The 21,653-nt window shown below is 52.6% G+C and overlaps 2 protein-coding genes across 4 annotated transcripts in view; one reads left to right on the forward strand and one right to left on the reverse strand.

Annotated features, from left to right (window-relative positions):
• The window catches only part of CCM2L (CCM2 like scaffold protein), an 881,881-nt gene that overhangs the window by 554,993 nt on the left and 305,235 nt on the right, over positions 1–21,653 (reverse strand). The window lies entirely within an intron of this gene.
• The window catches only part of NOL4L (nucleolar protein 4 like), a 135,041-nt gene continuing 114,988 nt past the window's right edge, over positions 1,601–21,653 (forward strand). The window contains exon 1 of one of the 3 annotated variants that reach the window (XM_083507404.1): positions 1,601–2,385. In XM_083507404.1, coding sequence (XP_083363530.1) covers positions 2,026–2,385 — 360 coding nt within the window. In that variant the 5' untranslated portion in view covers positions 1,601–2,025. The remainder of the gene's footprint in view (positions 2,386–21,653) is intronic. The other 2 variants (XM_083507401.1, XM_083507403.1) reach the window with 2 other exon arrangements.

Here is a 21,653-nt window from a genome sequence, read left to right on the forward strand (position 1 = left end):
ATTTAGCAGTGGCCATTATTATCTTGGAGGAAGGGAGGGGTTGCAGACCGAAAGCCGTAGCTCCTCCAGTGGGTCACAGCTGTTCAGTTCCAGAAGTATTGAGAATAGCCTTGAGATCTGCAGGTATAGGAAGAAGAAGAAGAGTTTGGATTTGATATCCCGCTTTATCACTACCCGAAGGAGTCTCAAAGCGGCTAACAATCTCCTTTTCCCTTCCTCCCCCACAACAAACACTCTGTGAGGTGAGTGGGGCTGAGAGACTTCAGAGAAGTGTGACTAGCCCAAGGTCACCCAGCAGCTGCATGTGGAGCAGCAGGGAATCGAACCCGGTTCCCCAGATTACGAGTCCACCGCTCTTCACCACTACACCACACTGGCTGTTGGGGTTATACACATTTTATTAATTAATAATAATAGAAGTGAGCAGTAAAGCACCTCCCAACCCTTTATGTCCTTGCTCTGTTTCCCCAACCCTCCAATTCCAAATTCACTAGTGAGGAAAATGTACTCTGCACATGCACAGAGTGTGTGTATGAACTTAACAACACTTAGCTTTATACTTTAAAGTGATTATTTTGTTAACGTTATTAATGTTGTTTTATAGATTATAAATGCTGCATTGATTTGTTAATCATATGAGTTTTGCTGTAATTGTGACATTTAACTTATTTTTATTGCTGTTTTATTAATGGTTTCTTATATATTGTAATTGCTTTATTGATTTGTTAGTTACTTTTTATTATTTATGCTGAATTTAGAATCAAAAAATCATGTATGTTCTGGTATTGCTATTTATTGTTTGTAAGCCCCTTTGAGACTCATTTGAATGAAAAGTGGCGTGGAAATTCAGTAAATCTAATCGGAGAGCCACTGACAAGGTGATGATGAAAAAAACCACATGGTTTTCAACCGGGCTTGCTCCCTGGAAATTATGCACAGGATCGCACCGCAACCAAAGTACCGTATTCACAATCCCAAAATCAATGTTGAGCGGCGTTCTGCACCAATTCAAGGGCACTGTGTCTTTTGATCCATCACGCGTTGAGAAGTGGGCCCCTAACCCTTTCCCTCTCTCCCCGGGAACACTCTGCACATGCTCAGACACCCCTCTTTTCTCCTTTCCCACGTGCTGGGGCGACGCCACGCCCCCTGCCCCCTCGTTAGCGGCGAGGGCATTCTGCACATGCTCGTCGGCACCGGTCGCCAATGAGGTCAGCGCGAAGCTGCTGCAGGTCTCTAACCTCGGCCGGGAAAGCGGCGCACCTGCCTGCGACCCAGCAGCGCCCTCGGGGCGGCGTCGGCCGGCCTCGTCCGGGTCCGCCTCCCCGCCGCCCAGCTGCGCGCCCGGGCGGGCCCGCTTGGCAGCGTGGCCGGCTCTCTCCCGGGCGCCCTCCTCCCGGTCGCCAGGCCCGGAGCGCCCCCTGTGGCCGCCTGGCTGCCCCCGGGGCGCCCCTCCCTCCCTCCCGCCTGCCTCCTTCCCCGGCCGCCTCGTCGCCGGCCAGCCGCGCCGTCCTTGCCCCGGCTCCGCATCGCGTCCTTGGCCCGCCGGCGCGCCCCGCCCCGTCCCTCGCCGGCCAGCAGAAGCAGTAGCAGCAGCAGCGCCGGCGGCGGCAGCCCGTCGTTGCGCGCGGCGCCCCGGGCGAGGACGAGCCGAGGCGGCGGCTCTAACAGGTGGGATCCCGCGGCGAGGGGGCGGAGGAGCCAGCGGGCGGGGGCAAAGGAGGAAGGAGCGGCCAGACCCAGCCCCAGCCGCCGACACCGACTGCCAGGCGAGCTGGTGCCCGCGCCACACCAGCGCCTGCTGCCGCCCCAGCTCGCCGGTGCCTTGCCAGCGCCGCCGCCGCTGTCCCGGCCGCCCCCGTCCGTCCCGCCCGCCCGCCGCGTCGCCGGCCTCGCCCGCCCGCCCTCGGGGCTCCTCCTTCCGCGCTCGCCTTGGCCACGCCACGCCAGGCAGGGCGCCGCGCTCGGCGCTCGCTCGCGCTCTCCGCCCGGGACAGGGGCTGCTCCGCCGCCGCCGCCACCGCGATGCCGAAGCCGACCCAGCCGCCGCCGCCGCTCCTGCTGCGCTCGGCCAGCGGCGGCGGAGGCAGCCGGCCCGGGGACAGCGAGCTGGGCCGGCAGTTCCGGGACTGGTGCCTGCGCACCTACGGCGACTCGGCCAAGACCAAGACGGTGACCCGGAGCAAGTACCAGCGCATCGCCGAGGTGCTGCAGGGGGGAGCCGGCGCGGGCGGCGGAGGCGGCGGCGGAGGAGGAGAGAAAGGCAAGTTCCAGTTCTGGGTGCGCTCCAAGGGCTTCCGCCTGGGCAACGGCGCTCGGGAGCCGCCGGCCGCGGCGGCGAAGATGGGTCAAGTGGTGGTCTATGTGCCGGTGAAGACGGGAACGGTTAGTGCGCCCCAAGCCTGTCTGTGCGTCCGTCCATGTGCCGTGTCTGTGTTTCCCCGGGTGGGTGGGTGCCATGGGGGGGGGTCGGCACCGCAATGCCCCGGAGGGTGTGTGGGAAAGAGGGTGTGTTGGTGCCCCGGCCCAGCCTATCCCGCCACCCCCCCTGCCCTGTCCCGTCCCGTCGCACCCTGTCCCGTGCCGCATGGCCAGGAGGGCGCGCCGGAGCCAGACAGATGCCCGCGCCTCCAGCCGCGCCCCCTCCCGCTGCCCTCCCCTCTCCCTTGGCACAGCAGGAGGTCATTTGGGGGTGGGAGCAAAGTGGGGGCGGCGGCGGCGGCATGGCTGCGCTCTCGCATCTCCAGCGCTTTTCTCCACGGGGTCGGGACAGTCCCTGCTGCCAAGACGTCCCCCCCCTCTCTCTCTCCCTCCCTCCCTCCCCGCCCCGGGAGGTCATTTTTTTGGGGGGGAGAGCGGAGACGCTGGGGAGGGGGAGGTGCCCCGCCTCCTCCTTCCACCCCCTCCCTCCCGCCTCCTCCAAATGTCCCACTTCCTCGAGCTCAGCAGGCGCCGGAGCGGGGCGGGGAGCGGGGTCGCCTTTGCGCGGGGCAGCCTCTCTCCCCGCGCCCCTCCCGGCCCAGCCAGCTGCAGCTTCAACCCCCCCCTCCCACCACCTCCACCGCCTTCCTCGTGCCAACGGATTGGGGGCCAAATCGCCCCCTCCCCCGGGCAGGCGCGCGCGCGATGGAGAAGGGACCCCCAGCCAGCGCCTTCCCCGCTGGCCCCCTCCCGGCCGGGCGCCCCTCCACCTGCTCCCCCTCGCCTGCCTTGTCCCGGGGAGGAGGAGAGGGAGAGGGGGGAGCCAGCCTTCCCCTCCCCTCCCCCTTTGCCCCCCGAGGGGAGGGGGCGGCCGGGGCTGCACCGGGCAGGTTGCTTTGCGCTCGGGGGTCTCCGCCGCTTGCCGCCTGTCCCGCCGAGGCGCCCTCATTGTTCCGCGCCTGTCCGGCGGGCCCAGGGCGCCGCGCCGCCCGCCCGCCCGGCCTCCGCACACCCCCTCGGCCTCGCCTCCGTCCCAGCAGGCTGCTGGCCCGGGAAGGCGCAGCCAGCCAGCCGAGCCGCCCCCCTGCCGCTCCCGCCCAGAGCCCGCATTGTTCCCTTGGCGAAGGCCGGGGCGCTTTCTCCAACCCCCCCCTCCAAAGCGCACCCCCCCAATTTAAACTTTCCGCCGGGGTGCGCGGACGGGGCGGGGCAGGCAGGAGCCGCCTCGTGCATTTGGACATTGGCGCCCGTCCCCTCCCTGGGCCGCCCCCGGCCCGTCCGCATCCATCCATCCATCCATCCCTCCATCCTCCCTCCCTCTGCTCAGCTGGCTGTGCCAGGGTGGGCTTGGGCACGCTGGGAAATAGAGGGGGCGCGCGCTCTCTTTCTCGCTCCCCCCCCCAGCTCTCTCTCCAGCTCGCGTCTCTCTCCCCCCCCCACCCGGCCCCGGCGAGCCAGCCCGTCCCTTGCACCATCTGCCCAGGAGATTGGGCGCCTGGCAGACAATTGCTCGGAGGTGGCCTTGCTGGAAAAGTGCACTTCTGTGTGCGCGCCTGCCTGCCCCCCTCCCCTCCCCAAGCAAGGAGGCACCAGCTTAGCTCTGCTGCTGCTGCTGCTGAGCTCAAGGGCTGGCAGGGAGAATATTCTCCACGGGGAAGAAAAGTGTCTAGCAGAGGAGGAGGAGGAGGGATTACTTATTTATTTAATATTTCCCCCTCCTTCCTTCTCCAGCGCTGCTCCTCGCAGGCTTGCTGCTGCCATCAGGAGGGCACAGGAGGGGTTTTTCTTTTCCAGGCTGGGGGGAGGATGCCATGAGGGCAGCCCATCTGTGTGAAATGGGGCACGGCTTGCCTCCCATCTGGCCTCCCTGGTTATGGGGGGAGGAGGACGGCCATTCTCTTTCCCCTTGCCCCCCTTTACGCAGAGAGCAGTTTTTAGTGGATTTTAGTGCTGGAGCTAAATTTGGAGAGGTATTCTGACTCGAACGTTGCAAACACCCACTGAAAGTACCAGAAACCCTGCTTCTCTTTTCTGCTTTGTGCATCCTGCTTTTCTCAAACGATGTGCTTGTTTGGGGGCGCCCCACGGGGCCTGGGCTGCCTCCTTCCCCAGAGCTTTTGTGTTGTGAGTTCTCTCTCTCTCTCACACACACACCCTTAACCAGTCGCTGTGTGGTTTGGGACCCCCTGGGCCCCCCAGAGTCTGCCTTGCACAGTGACAAGCAGAAGCCAGGGAAATCCTCTGTGTGTGTGTGTGTGTGTGTGTGTGGTGAGCCTCTAGGCCCAGCACTTGCTTCCCTTTCCTGCGGGACCCGCTGCACACCCCATGGCTTCTCCAAATCAACAAGCCACACCTTGGCCTCGTGAGGTTCAGGGGAGGGACCCAGCAAGCCCCAGTTCAGTCCCCAGAGATCGCAGCACCTGCCGGCAGCGGAACTGATGGCTGCTGGGGAAGAAGGGAGCCCAAAATGGCCCCAGCCCCTCTGCCATCTGCCTCAAACCCACCTGACCAGTTTTTCTGCTGGCCACATGGCTCCCAACTCCCCCTCTCCCAATATTTGTGTGTCTCTTTTTGTTTGCTTTTGGCTTAGCCTTTACCTTAGTCAGTGGACCTGTAGCTATTTTTTTGCATGCAATTATAAAATAGTTTGCATGCGCAGAGGAAGTGCCATCTCTTGCCTGATGGGACTGTCCTGGGACAGACCAGGGCATGAGTAGGGAAAGTCAAGGAGCGCCCCCCTGTCCATCTTCCTCCCCAGTGTTAGAAATTAGCCAGGCACTTTTGGCAACTGGCAAGGGTCCAATTGCTACCATGGGGAAGTCTCTGGTTGGTTGGCAGATGAACTCTCCATTTACCTGGGCCCTACAGCTTTCTGCACCAGGTAAAGCAGAAGAGGTTATGTATTGCAATTATAGTCCACCTTTTTCTCCAAGAAGTACATGGTTCACCCCCGCTCCTCAGTTAACCCCTACAACAACCTTGCGAGGTCGGTTAAGAGGCTACGACCCAAGGTCACCCGGTGAGCTTCATAACTTAAATGGGGATTTGAACTCTGATCTCCCAGGTCCTAGTCCAACACTTGAACCACTTCTTTATTTTATTAAATTTGTATACCACCCTGTGCCCACAGGCCTCACACTACACCCCACTGGCTTCCCGGAGTACGTCTGCTATAGGGCAGCTCTGTGAATTAAGTAGGTAAATAAATATGGGGAAAGCAAACTGTCACTTAGAGAAGGAACGGAAATATTCTCCTTGAAGCTTGAATTTATTTTATTCTGGGTTGTTTTGTTTTATGTGCTAATGTGTTGTGAACCGCTTTGAGATTTTTATTCTTTAAGCTGTAAAGTGGTGTAGAACTGAAATGCATAATAATAATAATAATAATAATAATAATAATAATATGTTCATTGCAAGGGGGGAAATGGTGCCTAGTTATTCCGTTGTGGCCACTGTAGCCTAGGTTTAAAGGTGCCATTTGGCGATTAGCTTATATACCTGAGTTTGTAACACCGTTCCTCCCTCTTAAACACTGGCGGGGGGGGGCGCATAGTTCCTGCATTCTCCTGCACAACCCCAAAGAGATGAAAAGTAGGGTTCTTGGCATAGACACTGTTTATTCCAGAGGAGGCTTGCATAGGAGGATGTCCCAGTTGTGGCCTAAGGGCTGGATCTGCCCCCCTCCAACTCCAGCACCTTTAATGCCCCCCACACTCCAGCCCCCCACCTCTGGCCCCTGTCCCCCAAAGCACGAAGCGTTCCAGAGGCTGTTTTCTGCCCTCCCAACCCTATGGCCATTTCCAGCCTGGACTTCATGGGACCTGCACAAGACAGTCCTGGGAGGCAGTGCGTTTATCCTTTATGATAACACCCTTTGCATGTGCGTGTTTTGAGAGGAGGTACTGTAGATTGACAAAGCCAACATGAGAGAAATGCGTGGAGCAGAGGGCCATGGATGGCTGTGCCCTGCCCTCTGAATACCAGCTGGTGGAAACTGCAAGAGGGCAGAGTTGCTTTTGTTCCCAAACCTTCTTGTGGATGATTTTCTTTTGGGGTGTCTGTTTGGCTACAGTGGGAACCGGAGACTGGGCTAGACAGGACCCCTTTGGCCTGATATTGCATGCTCCTCTTATGATCTTATGTAATTCCGTTACTATTCCTTCCTTCCTTTTTTCTCCCCTTAAAAGGGCCACCCTCCCCGTGGCTTGTGGGTGCTGCTGTTTTTGCAATGCCTCTCGCCTCCGCTTTTCCACCTGGGGCTGGAACTGGGGGAAAACGCAGGCAGGCAAACGCCTTTCCTTTGCAGTATATTCAATATTGCGCTTCTCTTCCTAGGCTTGGCTTTCTGACTAAGACGTCTGCCTCTTTCTCCCTGGCTGGGGAGGGGGGCGGCGGCAGCGGAGGCAGCATTCCTCGGTCAGCAGCGTCTCCTTACATCCTGTCCCATCCTCCTCTGCCAAAAATGTGCAGTGACCTTGCTGGGTGGTTGCCGTGGGGCGCCCCGCTCGCTGACCTGTTGCTCCAGCCGTTGCATTTGCCTTTTGCTCACTGGGGGGGGGGGAGCAGGGAGTGAAGGGCGGAGGGGAGAGGAGAGGAGGCCCCGCCAGCTAGCCAGGGCAAAAAACCCGCTGCTGCTGAGATGCTTCTAACTGGGGCAATTAGCTCTGCCAATTAGTAGGGCAAATGCTTCCCAGCCAGTTCCTCTCCTTCCCACCCCCTGCTCCACCACAGGGGCTTTTTGGAAGTGGGGGGGGCACATTCCCACTGTTGCCACTGCAGGTTGTGTGCTTGTGTTTGGAGGAGAAGCACTCTGCTCCCCAAAACGTCCTTGGCTTTTGCAGACAAAGGGTTTGGGAATCCAGGCGGGTCCGCTCAGCAGGGAGGAGACCCTCTGCGAGGTCCTGCTCAGTGTCTGCAGGTTGCCAGGGGGAGAAATCTGAAGTCCAAAGAGATAGCAGAGGAGCGGAAGAATGTGCAAGGGATCCCGGCGGCAGGGATAAGATCTCGCCTCCTCATGACAGCTCTGGCCTTGCTTGCGGGCAGAGAGGAGATTGTCCCGGGCTCGCAGGGCCTAACTTTCCCCTTGCCCTCCTCCCTGAGCCCGGCCCTAATCGGCTTCAGGTGGATTGGGACGCTGCTGCTGGCTGTCTGCTGTTCCCGTCCGCCCCCCCCTCCTGGCAGAGGGACGGAGGCACCAGATGGTGCCGTGCTTTTGGAGAGCCGAGGTGGGACAGGCGGCCAGGCCTGCGTCTGGCACTGGAAAACTCCCTGCATGTCAGTTTTCCGGGCGAAGGTCTTTCTCGTGTGAGAGCACCAGACAAAGGCCCGGGCTGGGCTGCGGGAGGCTTTGCTCTCCCCCAGCCCCCCAGGGAGGGTGTGGGCTTGTAACTGGCGCAGAGAGGTCCACGGGAAGCCTCTGGGCCGTCCTGCAAACGCACCAGCCCCTCCCAGCCAGGGCTTGGCGTTGGCTGTGTGGCAAAAAACCGCCTTCCCTTTCGGCCCCCTGTCCTTCCATTTAATCTTCCATTGGGGTTCCCTCATTGCAGGGGGGTTGAACTACATGACCTTTGGGGTGCCTGCCGGCTTTAGAGTTCTTTGAGTCTATGATTTATTGCAGGCATAGGCAAACTCCGGCCCTCCAGATGTTTGGGGACTACAATTCCCATCATCCGTGACTGCAGGTCCTGTTAGCTGGGGGTGATGGGAATTGTAGTCCCAAACATCTGGAGGGCCGGAGTTTCCCTATGCCTGATTTACTGTTGTTAGCCGCTCTGAGCCTGGCTTTGACTGGAGAGGGTGGGGTATAAATAAAATTGTATTTATTGTTGTTGTTGTTGTTACATCTATCTAGCGCCTTTTTCTCCCAGGCAATGGAGGTGGTTCTCATTTAACCCCCACAACAGCCCTGAGAGGTAGGCTAGGCTCGGAGGCGGTGACCAGCAGCCAAGGTCACCCGGTGAGTTTGAACCCTGCTCTCCTGGGTCGTAGTTTGACACTGCGCCACACCTAGTTGTTTTTTGTTAATGGGGTTCTCCGTGCTGTTTGGCGGGATCAATGCAGTACTTCAGCCGGTCGGGTCTCGTCTTCGTCTTGTCATGGTTACAGAACCCAGGCCAGCCCAGCGGGAGAGATTCGCATCTCTGGCCGGCTGCGGCACAGACTCTCAGGGTGAGTCAAAGCTGCGCTGCGAGATGCGCCTTGATTTACGACGGGCTTCGTGGACTTCAGGGCTTGAGAGTTCCTGTTGTTTGTTGCTGGCTCTGGTTTTCCTGCCTCCAGAGCTCTCTGTGGATGCCACGGCTATTGATGGATACTCGCCAGGGTGGCTATGCCCTCTCGTCACAGGTGGAGTCAGCAATGCTTCTGCATGCCCATTGCTGGAAAAGAAGAGGGAGGGAGAAAGGGGTCTTGTGTTCGAATCCTGCTTGGGAGTTTCCCACAATAGGCATGAGGTTGGACACTGCAAGAACAGGGATGCTGGCTTCCGGCTTCCTATTAACATTTCGCCTCTTTATGTGTAAATCAAGTCCTTATATTCACTTTAATAATAATAATAATTATTATTATTTATACCCCACCCTCCCCAGCCAAGACCGGGCTCAGGGTGGCTAACAACCAATAATAAAAACAAGTTGACTGAAATACAACTTAAAAAACAAGATTAAAAGACAACATTAAAATACATTAAAATGCATACCAGGAGAGGCAGTCCCGTAGGTACGAGGGTCCTAGGCAAAACATTTCAGCTCAAACCTACAAACGTTTTCAAACGTTTACAATTTTCTTTCATATAAAATATAAATTTGCTCCAGTCCTTTCGAAACAGTTCGTCGCGTCGGTTCCAGAGACGCTAAGAATTTAGTAAAGATGTTTGGAAGTCAGAAAGAGGGAGGGAAGGAAGTCGGTGCAATATTTAAGGTTATTGTTGTATGTAAGAAATGTGATCGTGATAATTATGGAAAACTCAATAAAATTCAATTTTATATATATATATATATATAGAGAGAGAGAGAGAGAGAGAGAGAGAGAGAACGAACAGGGATACTGGGCTGGATGGGCTGCCGGCCTGATCCGGCGGGCTCTTCTTGCTTTCAATGACAGCTGACGGATGGTCACCTGCCATGGGTGCTCTAGTTGAGATTCCTGCATTCCGGGGGGTTGGACTAGATGACCCTTGGGGTCCCTTCCAGCTCAATGATTCTAAAGATCCATTTTGGGGGCTGGAGAAGGGGAGACTATAAGTCAGTGGGGAGCTGCAAGAGTCCCTAAATTACGCATAGTCTGTGCCTCCAGGCACAGAGGCAGTCTTATCTGGCAAAATCTAGGAGGCCCTCCTTTTGTTCTTCTGGGGGCTTGTTGCTTTCCCATGGTGGGTGCTGGGAGGACAGGGTAGCGGCCTGGTCCAGCAGGGTCATATGGTGTCCTGGTGGAGCTTCCAGTGCCAGAGGCAGTCTACCTCCCTTTGCAGGTTCTTAGGCTCAGGTTACATCCTTGGCGCTGTGAGTTAAACCATAGAGCCTAGGACTTGCTGATCAGAAGGTCGGCGGTTCGAATCCCCGCGACGGGGTGAGATCCCGTTGCTCGGTCCCTGCTCCTGCCAACCTAGCAGTTCAAAAGCACATCAAAGTGCAAGTAGATAAATAGGTACCACTCCGGAGGGAAGGTAAACGGCGTTTCCGTGCACTGCTCTGGTTCGCCAGAAGCGGCTTAGTCATGCTGGCCACATGACCCAGAAGCTGTACGCTGGCTCCCTCGGCCAATAAAGCGAGATGAGCGCCGCAACCCAAGAGTCGGTCATGACTGGACCTGATGGTCCGGGGTCCCTTTACCTTTACCTACATCCTTAGAGAGCCTCCAGCGCCAGAGGCAGTCTACCATGCCTTGTAGGTTCTCAGGCTCCTTTTGCCATGCTGAACCCTATCAGTGGTTACTTTGCAGTGGGGTGTTTGCTGAGGCAAGGTGGGGTGCTCAGGGAGTTGGAATCCTCTCCCACCTGCCCTACAAACTGGACTTTAAAAAAGATAAGCTGCACGCCTCTTTCCAGCAACAGGAGTAGCAGCTGAAAGCCCAAGGACAAATCCAGCCCATTGACAAAGATCTGCTGGGGTGGAATATGATATTCCAGTCCACATTAAGGCAAAGTGCAGATTGAGGTTCAGGGGGTGCAGAATGCCGCAGCGAGACTCCTTACGGGGTCTTCGCTGCGGGATCACATTCATCCGGTGCTATACCAGCTGCACTGGCTCCCGGTTCAGTACAGGATCAGGTTTAAGGTGCTGGTTTTAACCTTTAAAGCCCTATACGGCTTAGGACCCTCGTACCTACAGGACCGCCTCTCCTGGTATGCCCCACAGAGGAACTTACGGTCCACAAATAAAAACATCCTGGAGGTCCCAGGCCACAGAGAGGTTCGGCTGGCCTCAACTAGGGCCAGGGCCTTTTCGGCTGTGGCCCGGATCTGGTGGAATGCTCTGTCACAAGAGACTAGGGCTCTGCGGGACTTGACATCTTTCCGCAGGGCCTGCAAGACAGAGCTGTTCCACCAGGCCTTTGGTCAGGGCACAGCCTGACTCCCTCCTTTGGCAATCTTTACAATACTTTAGTTTATGGTTGCCATCAATTTTGATTTTAATTAATTCTTTGATGTTTTTATAATGTTGCACTATTTTAGTGTTGTTAGCCGCCCTGAGCCCTGCTTCGGCTGGGGAGGGCGGGATATAAATAAAATTTATTATTATTATTATTATTATTATTAGGGGATGGAAGAGGATGTTATTTTGAGTCTTTCCCCCCCCCCCCAAAATTTATTCATTTTATAACACAAATAAAAAGCACAAACAGAAAAGACAAACAATACAAACAAATTCTTGTCATATCCTTATTTTTCTAAACATTGTTAAGTGGGCCTCCCCAAGTCTCACCTATCTGATTTTCATTTTACTTCATCTTTAGCAGTTTACATATATCATAATTTCTAACCATCTTTCCCCCCCACCACACACTTACTTTAACCTTAAAAACCTCACATTTTATCATTTATAAAATACACTATCTTCTACTTCTAACCCTACCGCCTACATCCACTTCCAAAGCTATTCTAAGATTTAAATATTAACATATTTTTTTCAAATATTCCTTAACTTCTTCCAGTCTTCTTCCACCGTCTCTTCTCTCTGGTCTCGGAGTCTCCCGGTCAGTTTGGCAAGTTCCATATAGTCCATCATCTTCATCTGCCATTCTTTGATATTTGGTAAATCTTGTTTCTTCCAATTCTTTGCTAGCAATATTCTCGCAGCTGTTGTGGCATACAGAAAAAAAGTAACATCCTTTTTGGGGATTTCACCCCCCACTATACCAGGTAAAAAGGCTTCTGGTTTTTTTCATAAATGTGTTTTTCAATTCACTTTTTTCAATTCATTATAAATCCTTTCCCAGAAGTATTTTACCTTGGGGGCACGCCCACCACATGTGGTAAAAGGTTCCTTCTTTTTTACATTTCCATTGAGTCTTGCGGCTGTGCTGCTGTTTTCCGAAGCCATGCCTCTACTTGTGCTGCTCTCGCCGCCCCCCTCAAAAAGCACCACAACTGTATTACCCTTTTCATGGAATCGTAGAGTCGTAAGAGCCCCCCAAAGGTCCTGTAGTCCACCCCCTGCAATTTCTGCAACGAGGTCACAAATGGCTGTGCTGCCAGGAGTGGATGGGAGACGCACTTCAGAACACCTGGGGACTACACCAGGTTGGCAAAGGCGGATTTCGTGGATTAATTGCTCCAAAAATCAATGGAACAGGCTTCTTAGAAGCAATTATAATTGCTTACAATGCGAGTACTTGAAATCCATGGGCGGCAACCACCCTGGTTCTCTCACCCAGGAGACTACCTTTTCTGCTACAAAGCCTTGGAAGTTGCCTGAGAGATGCCAGACGAGCTTTGTCCATCTCGCCCAGCTTTTGCCAACCTGGTGCCCTCCAAATTTTGCACTACAACTGCCAGGCAGATGTTCTCCCATTGAGCAATAGTTCCTCCCCTGACATGTGCGTGCATCTGCTAAGGAACAAAGGAAAGAATGCTTGTTTCTTCCGGAGCCAGTGTGTTATTCATATGCAAATATATGTAGATCCAATCAATCCAATTTGTTAAGATAATATTAATTGACCAAGATTTCTTTTCATCCTGTGACCTCCCTAGACTGACTCTCTGTCTTCTGCGCTTTTGTAGTTGTCCTGTAGGGTTTGGCGTCCTAAGAACTTTCCTCGTTTTTGAGAGATATCAAGTTCCTAGTCCTCATGGAAGCCAGCCTTTCCCAACCAAGTGCTCTCCGGGTTGCTCAATGGCCACACTGGCTAGGACTGATAAGAACTGGAAACTCAGGAGCGTACCAGGTTGCAGGAAGGCTGAACAGAGAGACGCTTTTGAATGCTGGAAGATTTGGGACAGTTAAAATAAAGTCCTCCACACAGTGCTTTGTTAAACTGTGGAACTCCCCGCCACAGTAATGGCCACCAACCTAGATGGCTTTAAAAGAGCATTAGATCCAGCAAGGTTTTCTTACGTTTGTATGTATTTATGCTGGCTGCGGTTGATGGGAGTTGTAGTCTCATCTGCAATATCACCTCATACCTTATATACCCAGCTGATCATTGCAGTCTGCATGAGAGGGTGTTCTGCAATAGGTTTTGTAAGGAGAAATATATGAAATACTGCAACGAAGAGAAAGAAGAGAGATATTAGTTATGAGATTTAAATGTAATAGTGAAAATAAGAAAAGTAAATTCAGTAAATAGATGGAGAAATTTTCAGATGTGATTGATGGAAGTAAAAAAAAAATTGTGTAAAAGTATGTTTAATTATTGTTGAAAATAGGTTGAAAAACTAATAAAAAATTATTAAAAAGAAAGAAAGAGGAAAGTCTTCCGCCGCAGAGATGGCACCTTTCTAATATTCAAAAGGAGGGGATTTCCAAAAGTAGGGGCCATCACTCTAAAGACCCCATACCTGTAGAAGGGATCTCCTGACAAAGATGGTATTTGTAGTCCTACTAGCATAGTTGATTACAGTTGCTCTTCAAATAATTCGTATATTTCTTCCAATCTTTTGTAAGTCTCTGGTCCCACAGGTTTCGAATCCTTCCTGTCATTTTATCCAATTCTACGTAGTCCATTAATTTTGTCTGCCATTCTTCTTTCGTCGGAATTTCTTCTTGCTTCCATTTCTGAGCCAACAATACTCTTGCCACTGTTGTTGCGTATAAAAACAATTTTACATCCTGTCTATTAATATCCTCACCTATAATGCCAAGTACGTAAAAACGCTTCTGGTTTTTTTAGAAATGTATATTTCAACATCTTTTTCAACTCATTATATATCATTTCCCAAAAGTTTTTTTTACTTTAGAAGACTTTCCTCTTTCAACAAGCCGTTAAAGTTGAGGTATTTCCAGGACTGCATCTGCATTGGAATAATTTTTGAGTAGTTTTTAATTCCAATTTTAATTTAAATTATCCCTTCTTGCCATTCTGAGCTCCTTTGTCAGGGAGGTTTAAACAGAATACTGGAAATAGAATAAATAGCAAGTGGCTCAGAGCGTCTGGAAGGCACAGGGTTGGTGAAGTCTTCCCTGGTGTAAGGGGTGAGAAATGGATCTTGCCTTTCCTAGAGTTGGTGTAGTGGTTAAGAGCAGTAGACTTGTAATCTGGTGAACCGGGTTCGCTTCCCCGCTCCTCCACATGCAGCTGCTGGGTGACCTTGGGCCAGTCACACTTCTCTGAAGTCTCTCAGCCCCACTCACCTTGTGGGGGAGGAAGGGAAAGGAGAATGTGAGCCGCTCTGAGACTCCTGAAGGGGAGTGAAAGGCGGGATATCAAATCCAAACTCTTCTTCTTCTTCTTCTAATCCAGCCCCTTGCAATGCAGGGATCTTTTGCCATTTGGGGGCTTGAACTCATGGGATCAAGAGTCTCATGCAGTATTGGCTGCGTCATCCTAGTCGGAATAACTCTGGGCATTATTTAGCTCCCGCCTGCAAAGTGGGGATGATAAACTTTGGCTTACCTTACAAGGTTCCTTTTGGAATGGGAGACCAAAGATGAAGAAGAAAAATCAGTATTTAATTTTATTTTTATGTTTTAAATGTTATGTTATTAATAACCTTTTCTGTTGAGAGATAGCAAAGCAGGGGGAAATAGAAACAAACCAGAAACGCAAGCTGGGAGAAGTCTTGGAGGGGAGGGAGGGAGGAATATGTGGTAAACGTTAAGAATTTGAGATGTATGTGATGAATGAAAATGAAAAATGAATATTTTTATTTTTTTAAAAAAAAGGTTCCTGCAAGCATTTGCCTAGATCAGGGGTTGGCAACCCGTGGCCCATGGGCCACAAGCAGCCCACGGGGGTCGTTTAAATGGCCCCCTATGCTGCGCTAAACAGGTGCAGTGCGAAGTGGGGACCTGCTTCCGCGGCGCCGGAAATTGCGTCTGCGCAGGTGCGATCCAGCCCACGGAGCGATCTCCACTGGAATGAACCAGCCCAGGCGAGGTAAACCTCGCCAACCCCTGGCCTAGATAATGTGCACAAAGCGGTTTCAGCATTTCAGAAGTCTGTCAGGTGTTTCTTCAGCCTTCTCTCGTGGTTCCTGTGTCTGCCCCGTCCTTCTCTTGAGACAAGAGCCCCGCATGGAAGGCGAACTCCCACGTGTCCGGGAGAGAGATCGAGAGAGATCTTCGCTGTGCTATTTTTGCAATTAGCTTGGTAGAAGCCACACTGGCAGGGTGGGTGGAATGAAGGAGATAAAATGGCATTTCCTCGATTATTTGCACGTAAGAGCTGACATGACAGAAGCCTGTGAAATTATGCGTGACGTGGGGATAGCATGAGAACTTGTGGACATCCAGGAAAGCTGAATGTTGGAAGAGTGTCTGGAGGCGGTTGGAGGATGGATGGTGGATAACAGATTGAGGTTGAATCCTGACAAAAGAGAAGTGCTGTTTTGGGGGGACAGGAGGCGGGCAGGTGTGGAAGACTCCCTGGTCCTGAATGGGGTAACTGTGCCCCTGAAGGACCAGGTGCGCAGCCTGGGAGTCATTCTGGACTCACAGCTGTCCATGGAGGCGCAGGTCAATTCTGTGTCCAGGGCAGCTGTTTACCAGCTTCACCTGGTACGCAGGATGAGACCCTACCTGCCCGCGGACTCCCTCGCCAGAGTGGTGCATGCTCTGGTTATCTCCCGCTTGGACTACTGCAATGCGCTCTACGTGGGGCTACCTTTGAAGGTGACCCGGAAACTACAACTAATCTAGAATGCGATAGCGGCTGCCAAGACCATATAACACCGGTCTTGAAAGACCTAAATTGGCTCCCCGTACGTTTCCGAGCACAATTCAAAGTGTTGGTGTTGACCTTTAAAACCCTAAACGGCCTTGGCCCAGTATACCTGAAGGAGCGTCTCCACCCCCATCGTTCTGCCCGGACGCTGAGGTCCAGCGCCGAGGGCCTTCTGGCGGTTCCCTCCTTGCAAGAAGCAAAGCTACAGGGAACCAGGCAGAGGGCCTTCTCGGTAGTGGCGCCCGCCGTGTGGAACGCCCTCCCATCAGATGTCAAAGTGATAAACAACTAGCTGACATTCAGAAGACATCTTAAGGCAGCCCTGTTTAGGGAAGTTTTTAATGTGTGACATTTTAGTGTATTTTTGGTTTCTGTGGAAGCCGCCCAGAGTGGCTGGGGAAACCCAGCCAGATGGGCGGGGTACAAATAATAAATTATTATTATTATAATTCAGGACAGGTGAAACACTTTTTCCGCGCAGCGCATTGATACGATCCATTTGGGGACGCCAAATTTTGGGCTCTCCGTATTGCGACAGATTACCAAAGTCTGCCTCTGGTGAAAGTGTTGTGTTATTGCAGGGAGATGGCTGGTCTTAAGGATATGAAAGGCCCTTTCTCTGATTATCGGAACATAAGGATTCCTCATGCATGGTCAAACTTAACCGCCAGTCCAAATCTGCACCGGGGGCGAGGTTCACACACAAGGTTCACACGAAGGTGGAAACTAAGATGCATCCGTTGTTCCTGGTCCGAGCGAATGAACATTATTAGGTGATGAGTTTCTAGCTCTTGGGGTTTCCCTGCCTCCTTACTGAATATTTCCTTAATAGGTATTCACTCTGAGTGCGTGTTTCCAAATCCTGTACTGTAGGTTAGACTGAAAGGCGGTCACTGGTCAAAGGTCACCCAATGAGCTTCTTGGCTGAGCGCGGATTTGAACTGTGGTCTCCCAGGTCACGCAATCCAACACTCCAATCGTTACAGCACAGCAGCAAGCCCAATTACTACTGCTACTAATTTTACTATTTATACGCCACCCATCTGGCTGGGTTTCCCCAGCCACTCTGGGTGGCTACAGCACATATAAAAACACAGTAAAATGTCAAACATTAAAAACTTCCCAATATAGGGCTGCCTTCAGATGTCTGTAGATGTGTGTAGTTGTTGATCTCCTTGACATCTGATGGGAGGGTATTCCACAGGGAGGGTGCCACTACCGAGAAGGCCCTCTGCCTGGTTCCCTGTAACTTGGCTTCTCACAGTGAGGGAACCACCAGAAATGCCCTTGGCGCTGGACCTCAGCGTTCGGGCTGAACAATGGGGGGGGGGTGGAGACGCTCCTTCAGGTATACTGGGCCGAGGCCGTTTAGGGCTTTAAAGGTCATCACCAGCACTTTGAATTGTGCTCGGAAATGTACTGGGAGCCAGTGAAGATCCTTCAGGACCGGCTATATGGTCCCAGCGGCTGCTCCCAGTCACCAGTCAAGCTTCTGCATTCTGGATTAGTTGCATAAACCTAAGAGTCACCAAGCCATTTGAGATTGATAAACATAAAACCATAGTAAAAAAACAAAGGAAAAATAAATTATTCCATTGAATTTGTATACCGCCCTTCATCCATAGACCTCACGGCGGTTTGCAACACAGAAGTACAGGATAAAAACACAAAATGCATAATAAAAACTCCAAATTATTTGCACTAGCCTTCTCCCCAACCAGTTGCCCTTCCAGATGTTTTGGACAACTCCCATCAGCAGCAGCCAGCATTTGTAGACTGGAGGGGTACCTGGTTGGGGAGAAGGAAGACCCAGACCCCATATGAAGATGTGCTTCCAGGCTGTTGCCGTAAACTAAGAACCTGCCTGTCGCTTTGAGCCGACGCGCCCAGGTCTTTGCATCTGTAAAGTTAAATCTCTTCTCTGCTTGTTTCCTCCATCACGGTTTATTAAAACCTCTCGTCATCTTTCTCCCCACTGAAATAAAAGAGCCAAGAGTGCCAATTGTGAAGCCATCCTTTGTAGGAAAAGTCTGCTTTCCCCACATTACCCTTGCGCTTGCTGTCTGTTGTGACTCTTTTTGATGTGTGTTGACTAGGAAAGCAGCGCATACCAGATTCTAGAGGCTGATGCACAATAGACTTCTGTCTTGACATCCTAATGATGATTTCAGCCGGAGCACAGCTCAGGTCTCTGCGTGAATCCGGGAGCGGAGAGATCATAGGAAGAGACCCCACCCCGGTACCGGTCTCATCCTTCCCCTCTCCTTTTTCCTTCTGCTTGAAAAAGAAGTGGCTCGGCCAGTTGCTTCAGGGAGCAAAATGTCTGGGGTGGCTCTAAAAGAGGACTTGGGGGGCTAAGGCTAGCGGTGGCTACTGTCTTCTGCTTTCATGGTGGCAGGCAGAGTTTCTCTCAAGGCCAGGGGCTGGGAATCAGAAGGCAGGAGAATTGCTGCAGCTGCTACACTCATCTCCTGCATGTGGGCTCCCCACGGGAGTTTATGGTCGGCCACTGTGAGAACAGGATACTGGACTCGATGGGCCGCTATCCCGATTCAGCAGGCGCTTGTGTTTTTGGGTTGGCACCAGCTTCCTTGTTCTAAGGCGGCGGAGGAATCTTGTTGCGAACCACCCTGTGGTTTTCAAACCAGTCTAATAAATTGAATCACCGTGTTTGGCCCATAGGGCGCACCTAGTTTTTTGGGGGGGAAATAAAGAAAAAAAATTATTTGCCCCCCAGGTGCGGGGCTGGGGCGGGGGAAGCCCGAGCTTCCCCCAACCCCAGCCCCCAGAACAGGCTGCTATCCGCAAGCCGTGGGAGAGCTGCGTGAAGCCCGAAGCCTAGGGTGTGCTGAGCTCAGCGCGCCCCAAGCTTCTGGGTGCCGGCAAGCTTCTGGGTGCAACTTCGCGCAGCTCTCCCACGGCTAGCGGATAGCTTCCTGAAGCCTGGAGAGCGAGAGGGGTCAGTGCGCACCGACCCCCCTCGCTCTCCAGGCTTCAGCGAAAGCCTGCATTCGCCCCATAGGATGCACACACATTTCCCCTTCATTTTTGGAGGGGGAAAAGTGCGTCCTATAGGGCGAAAAATACGGTAAACCAATTGATCCCCCGCGATGGAGGAGTCGCAGCTAGAGAACCCCGAACAGAATGGCCACACAACCTCTGTTCAGAAACCTCTAACGAAGGAGGGTCCCTCGCCTTCCCTTTCAGTGAAAGTTCTTCCTGACGTTTAGTTAGAATCGCCTTTCCTGAACCCAGCTGTTTGGGTCCTGCCCTCCGGAGCAGCAGCAAACAAGCTCTCTCCTTCTCCTCCATCCAGCCCACCTGCCCCAGATTGGACCACTGCTATGCAAACCGCAGCAAAGAAACCACGGGGATTGGATTCTGCCCTAAAACCAAGCCTGCCTGCTCACTGCTTCCTTTGTCTAGCTTCCCTGCGGCCTCCCTCTCTCCTCCGCCTCCTCCTCGGATGCTGTGAGCATCGCTCCCTTTGTTGCTTAGATGCCAGGGATGGGCAGCAGTGCCATTCTGCACCCCCCACCCCGATGCTCTGCGGCGAGGCTGCCTCCCCCCCCCAAGCTCTCTTTTTGTGCAGAAATGCTTTTAAGGCCCTTTTATTCTTTCCACCTCCTCTTCTCCCAAGACCCATGGGACAGCTTCCCTCGCCGGAAGTGCACAGCTTTGCATCGGGGATTTTTGCCAGCCGCCTAGCTGAACCATCCTTTGGTCTCCCAGCTCTTTACCTGCGCGAGTATTTCTCTGCTCCGGCAGAAGCCCTGGAGCTTGCGGCGGGTATTAAAGGTCAGCGTGGGCTGGGATGCACAGCCCTGTCTCTTAGCAACCGGGTCCTTCCTCCGAGCTGGACACTGAGGGAGTGCATCCTTTAAACACTGCTTCTGCTGCACCAGGAAAAAAAACCACAGTGATGTGCAGAGGAGGCGGGTGGAAGGATCAGGCCAGGATCTCTCCCCCTCCTGCTTTTCAGGCACTTAAGAAAGCTCAGAGCCGTCCTAATCAAAGCTGCCCTTTAATTGCTTCTCTCTCCTGCCTGGGCTGCCTCTTCCAAGGTAAACAGATAGGCCATTGGCTGGCGGCAGCAGGAGGCCTCCTTCCAGATACCTGGAGAGGAGCAAAGCTGCATTATTGATTCTCCTCTGGTCCTAGCAGGCAAGGGGTGCTGCCTGCATCTTCCCGGAAAGCTCCTCTTTTGGGGTCCTCCTCTCCCACTCCTTTGCATGCACACACATGCAGCTGCTCCTTTCTGCCTCTTTGCAAGCCCGAAAGCTGTTTCCTCTGCTTGGGGGAGCAAGGGTTCGACTCCAGAAAACAAGGTCTTCATTTTGAAACCTTGGACGCCTCCAATTCCTCTCCCTGCCCAATCCCCCACTTTGTTCCTCTGATTAATAACTCTGCAATTGGTCCCACAGGAGCCTCGGCTTCTGTTTGCGTCAAAGTGGAACCTGTTGGTTTCCGACTTCCCCCTCCTCGCCCCCGAATTGTGGGTGGGAGGGAGCAGGGCAGGTGGCTGAATGTCTCCTCTGCCTTTTCACACCGGCCTCTTCCTCCAAACTGCGCGTCTCACTTTTTGCTGCTCAGAAACATTGGTTCAGTTAAGTTATCTACCTGCTGCAAGACCACAAGAAGAGGCAGGTCGTGGTTCACTGGTAGAGCGTCTCCTTTGCAAGTTCCCAGGGTCAGTCTTTGGCAACCTTTCCAGGTGGGGTTGTGAAGAACTCTGATCTGAAACTGTGGATAGCTGCTGCTGCCAGTTTGTGTTGAAGACAATATTGAACAACATGGACTCTGGCAACGTCCTGAGTGCCAGGACCTGGTAGTTGACACAGGTCTCTCTCCCCAGAAGAGCTTTTTAATGGCAGCTTGAACTGCAGACTTTGTCAGGTTACCGTGCTCGTTCTGCCTCTGTGTGAAAACGCCCACATTTAATGTAGAGAAGAACATAAAATAATAATAATAATAATAATAATAATAATAATAATAATAATAATAATAATTTTTATTTATACCCCGCCCTCCCCGGTCAGAGCAGGGCTCAGGGCAGCTAACACCAATAAAATCGCAGTAAAAACATAATAGGGGGAAAGAGAGGGGGATGGATACAAAAGAAAAAAAAAACAAATTTAAAATACAGGTTAAAATGCAATTTAAAATGCAGCCTCATTTAAAAGTAGCTGATAAATCAATACCATAAGGGGAAGGAGACATAAGGGTCAGACTGAGTCCAAACCAAAGGCCAGGCGGAACAGCTCTGTCTTGCAGGCCCAGCGGAAAGATGTCAAGTCCCACAGGGCCTTAGACTCTTGTGACAGAGCGTTCCACCATGTCGGGGCCAGTGCTGAAAAGGCCCTGGCCCTAGTTGAGACCAATCTAACCTCCTTGAGGCTCGGGACCTCCAAAGTGTTGTTAGAACCTGCCTGCTGAATTGCATACCCTCCAATATTTCTCTGATGAAAATAGGGACATCCTATTCAGGGAAAGATGGAAGGCACAAGGAGAAGGGGACGACAGAGGAGGAGATGGTTGGATGGTGTTCTTGAAGCTACCAGCATGAGTTTGATCAAACTGCGGGAGGCAGTGGAGGACAGAAGTGCCTGGTGTGCTCTGGTCCAGGGGGTCACGAAGAGTCTGACACGACTAAACGACTAAACAACAACTAACAACAAAATTCAGGGATGAAGGGACCAGCATGACTAAGCCGCTTCTGGTGAACCAGAGCAGCACACGGAAACACCGTTTACCTTCCTGCCCGAGCGGTACCTATTTATCTACTTGCACTTTGACGTGCTTTCGAACTGCTAGGTTGGCAGGAGCAGGGACTGAGCAAGGGGAGCTCACCTCGTTGTGGGGATTCGAACCGCCGACCTTCTGATCAGCAACTCCTAGGCTCAGTGGTTTAA

The sequence above is a fragment of the Podarcis liolepis genome (assembly GCF_965112155.1).
Source record: "Podarcis liolepis genome assembly, chromosome: 6".
NCBI classification, from domain to species: Eukaryota; Metazoa; Chordata; class Lepidosauria; order Squamata; family Lacertidae; genus Podarcis; species Podarcis liolepis.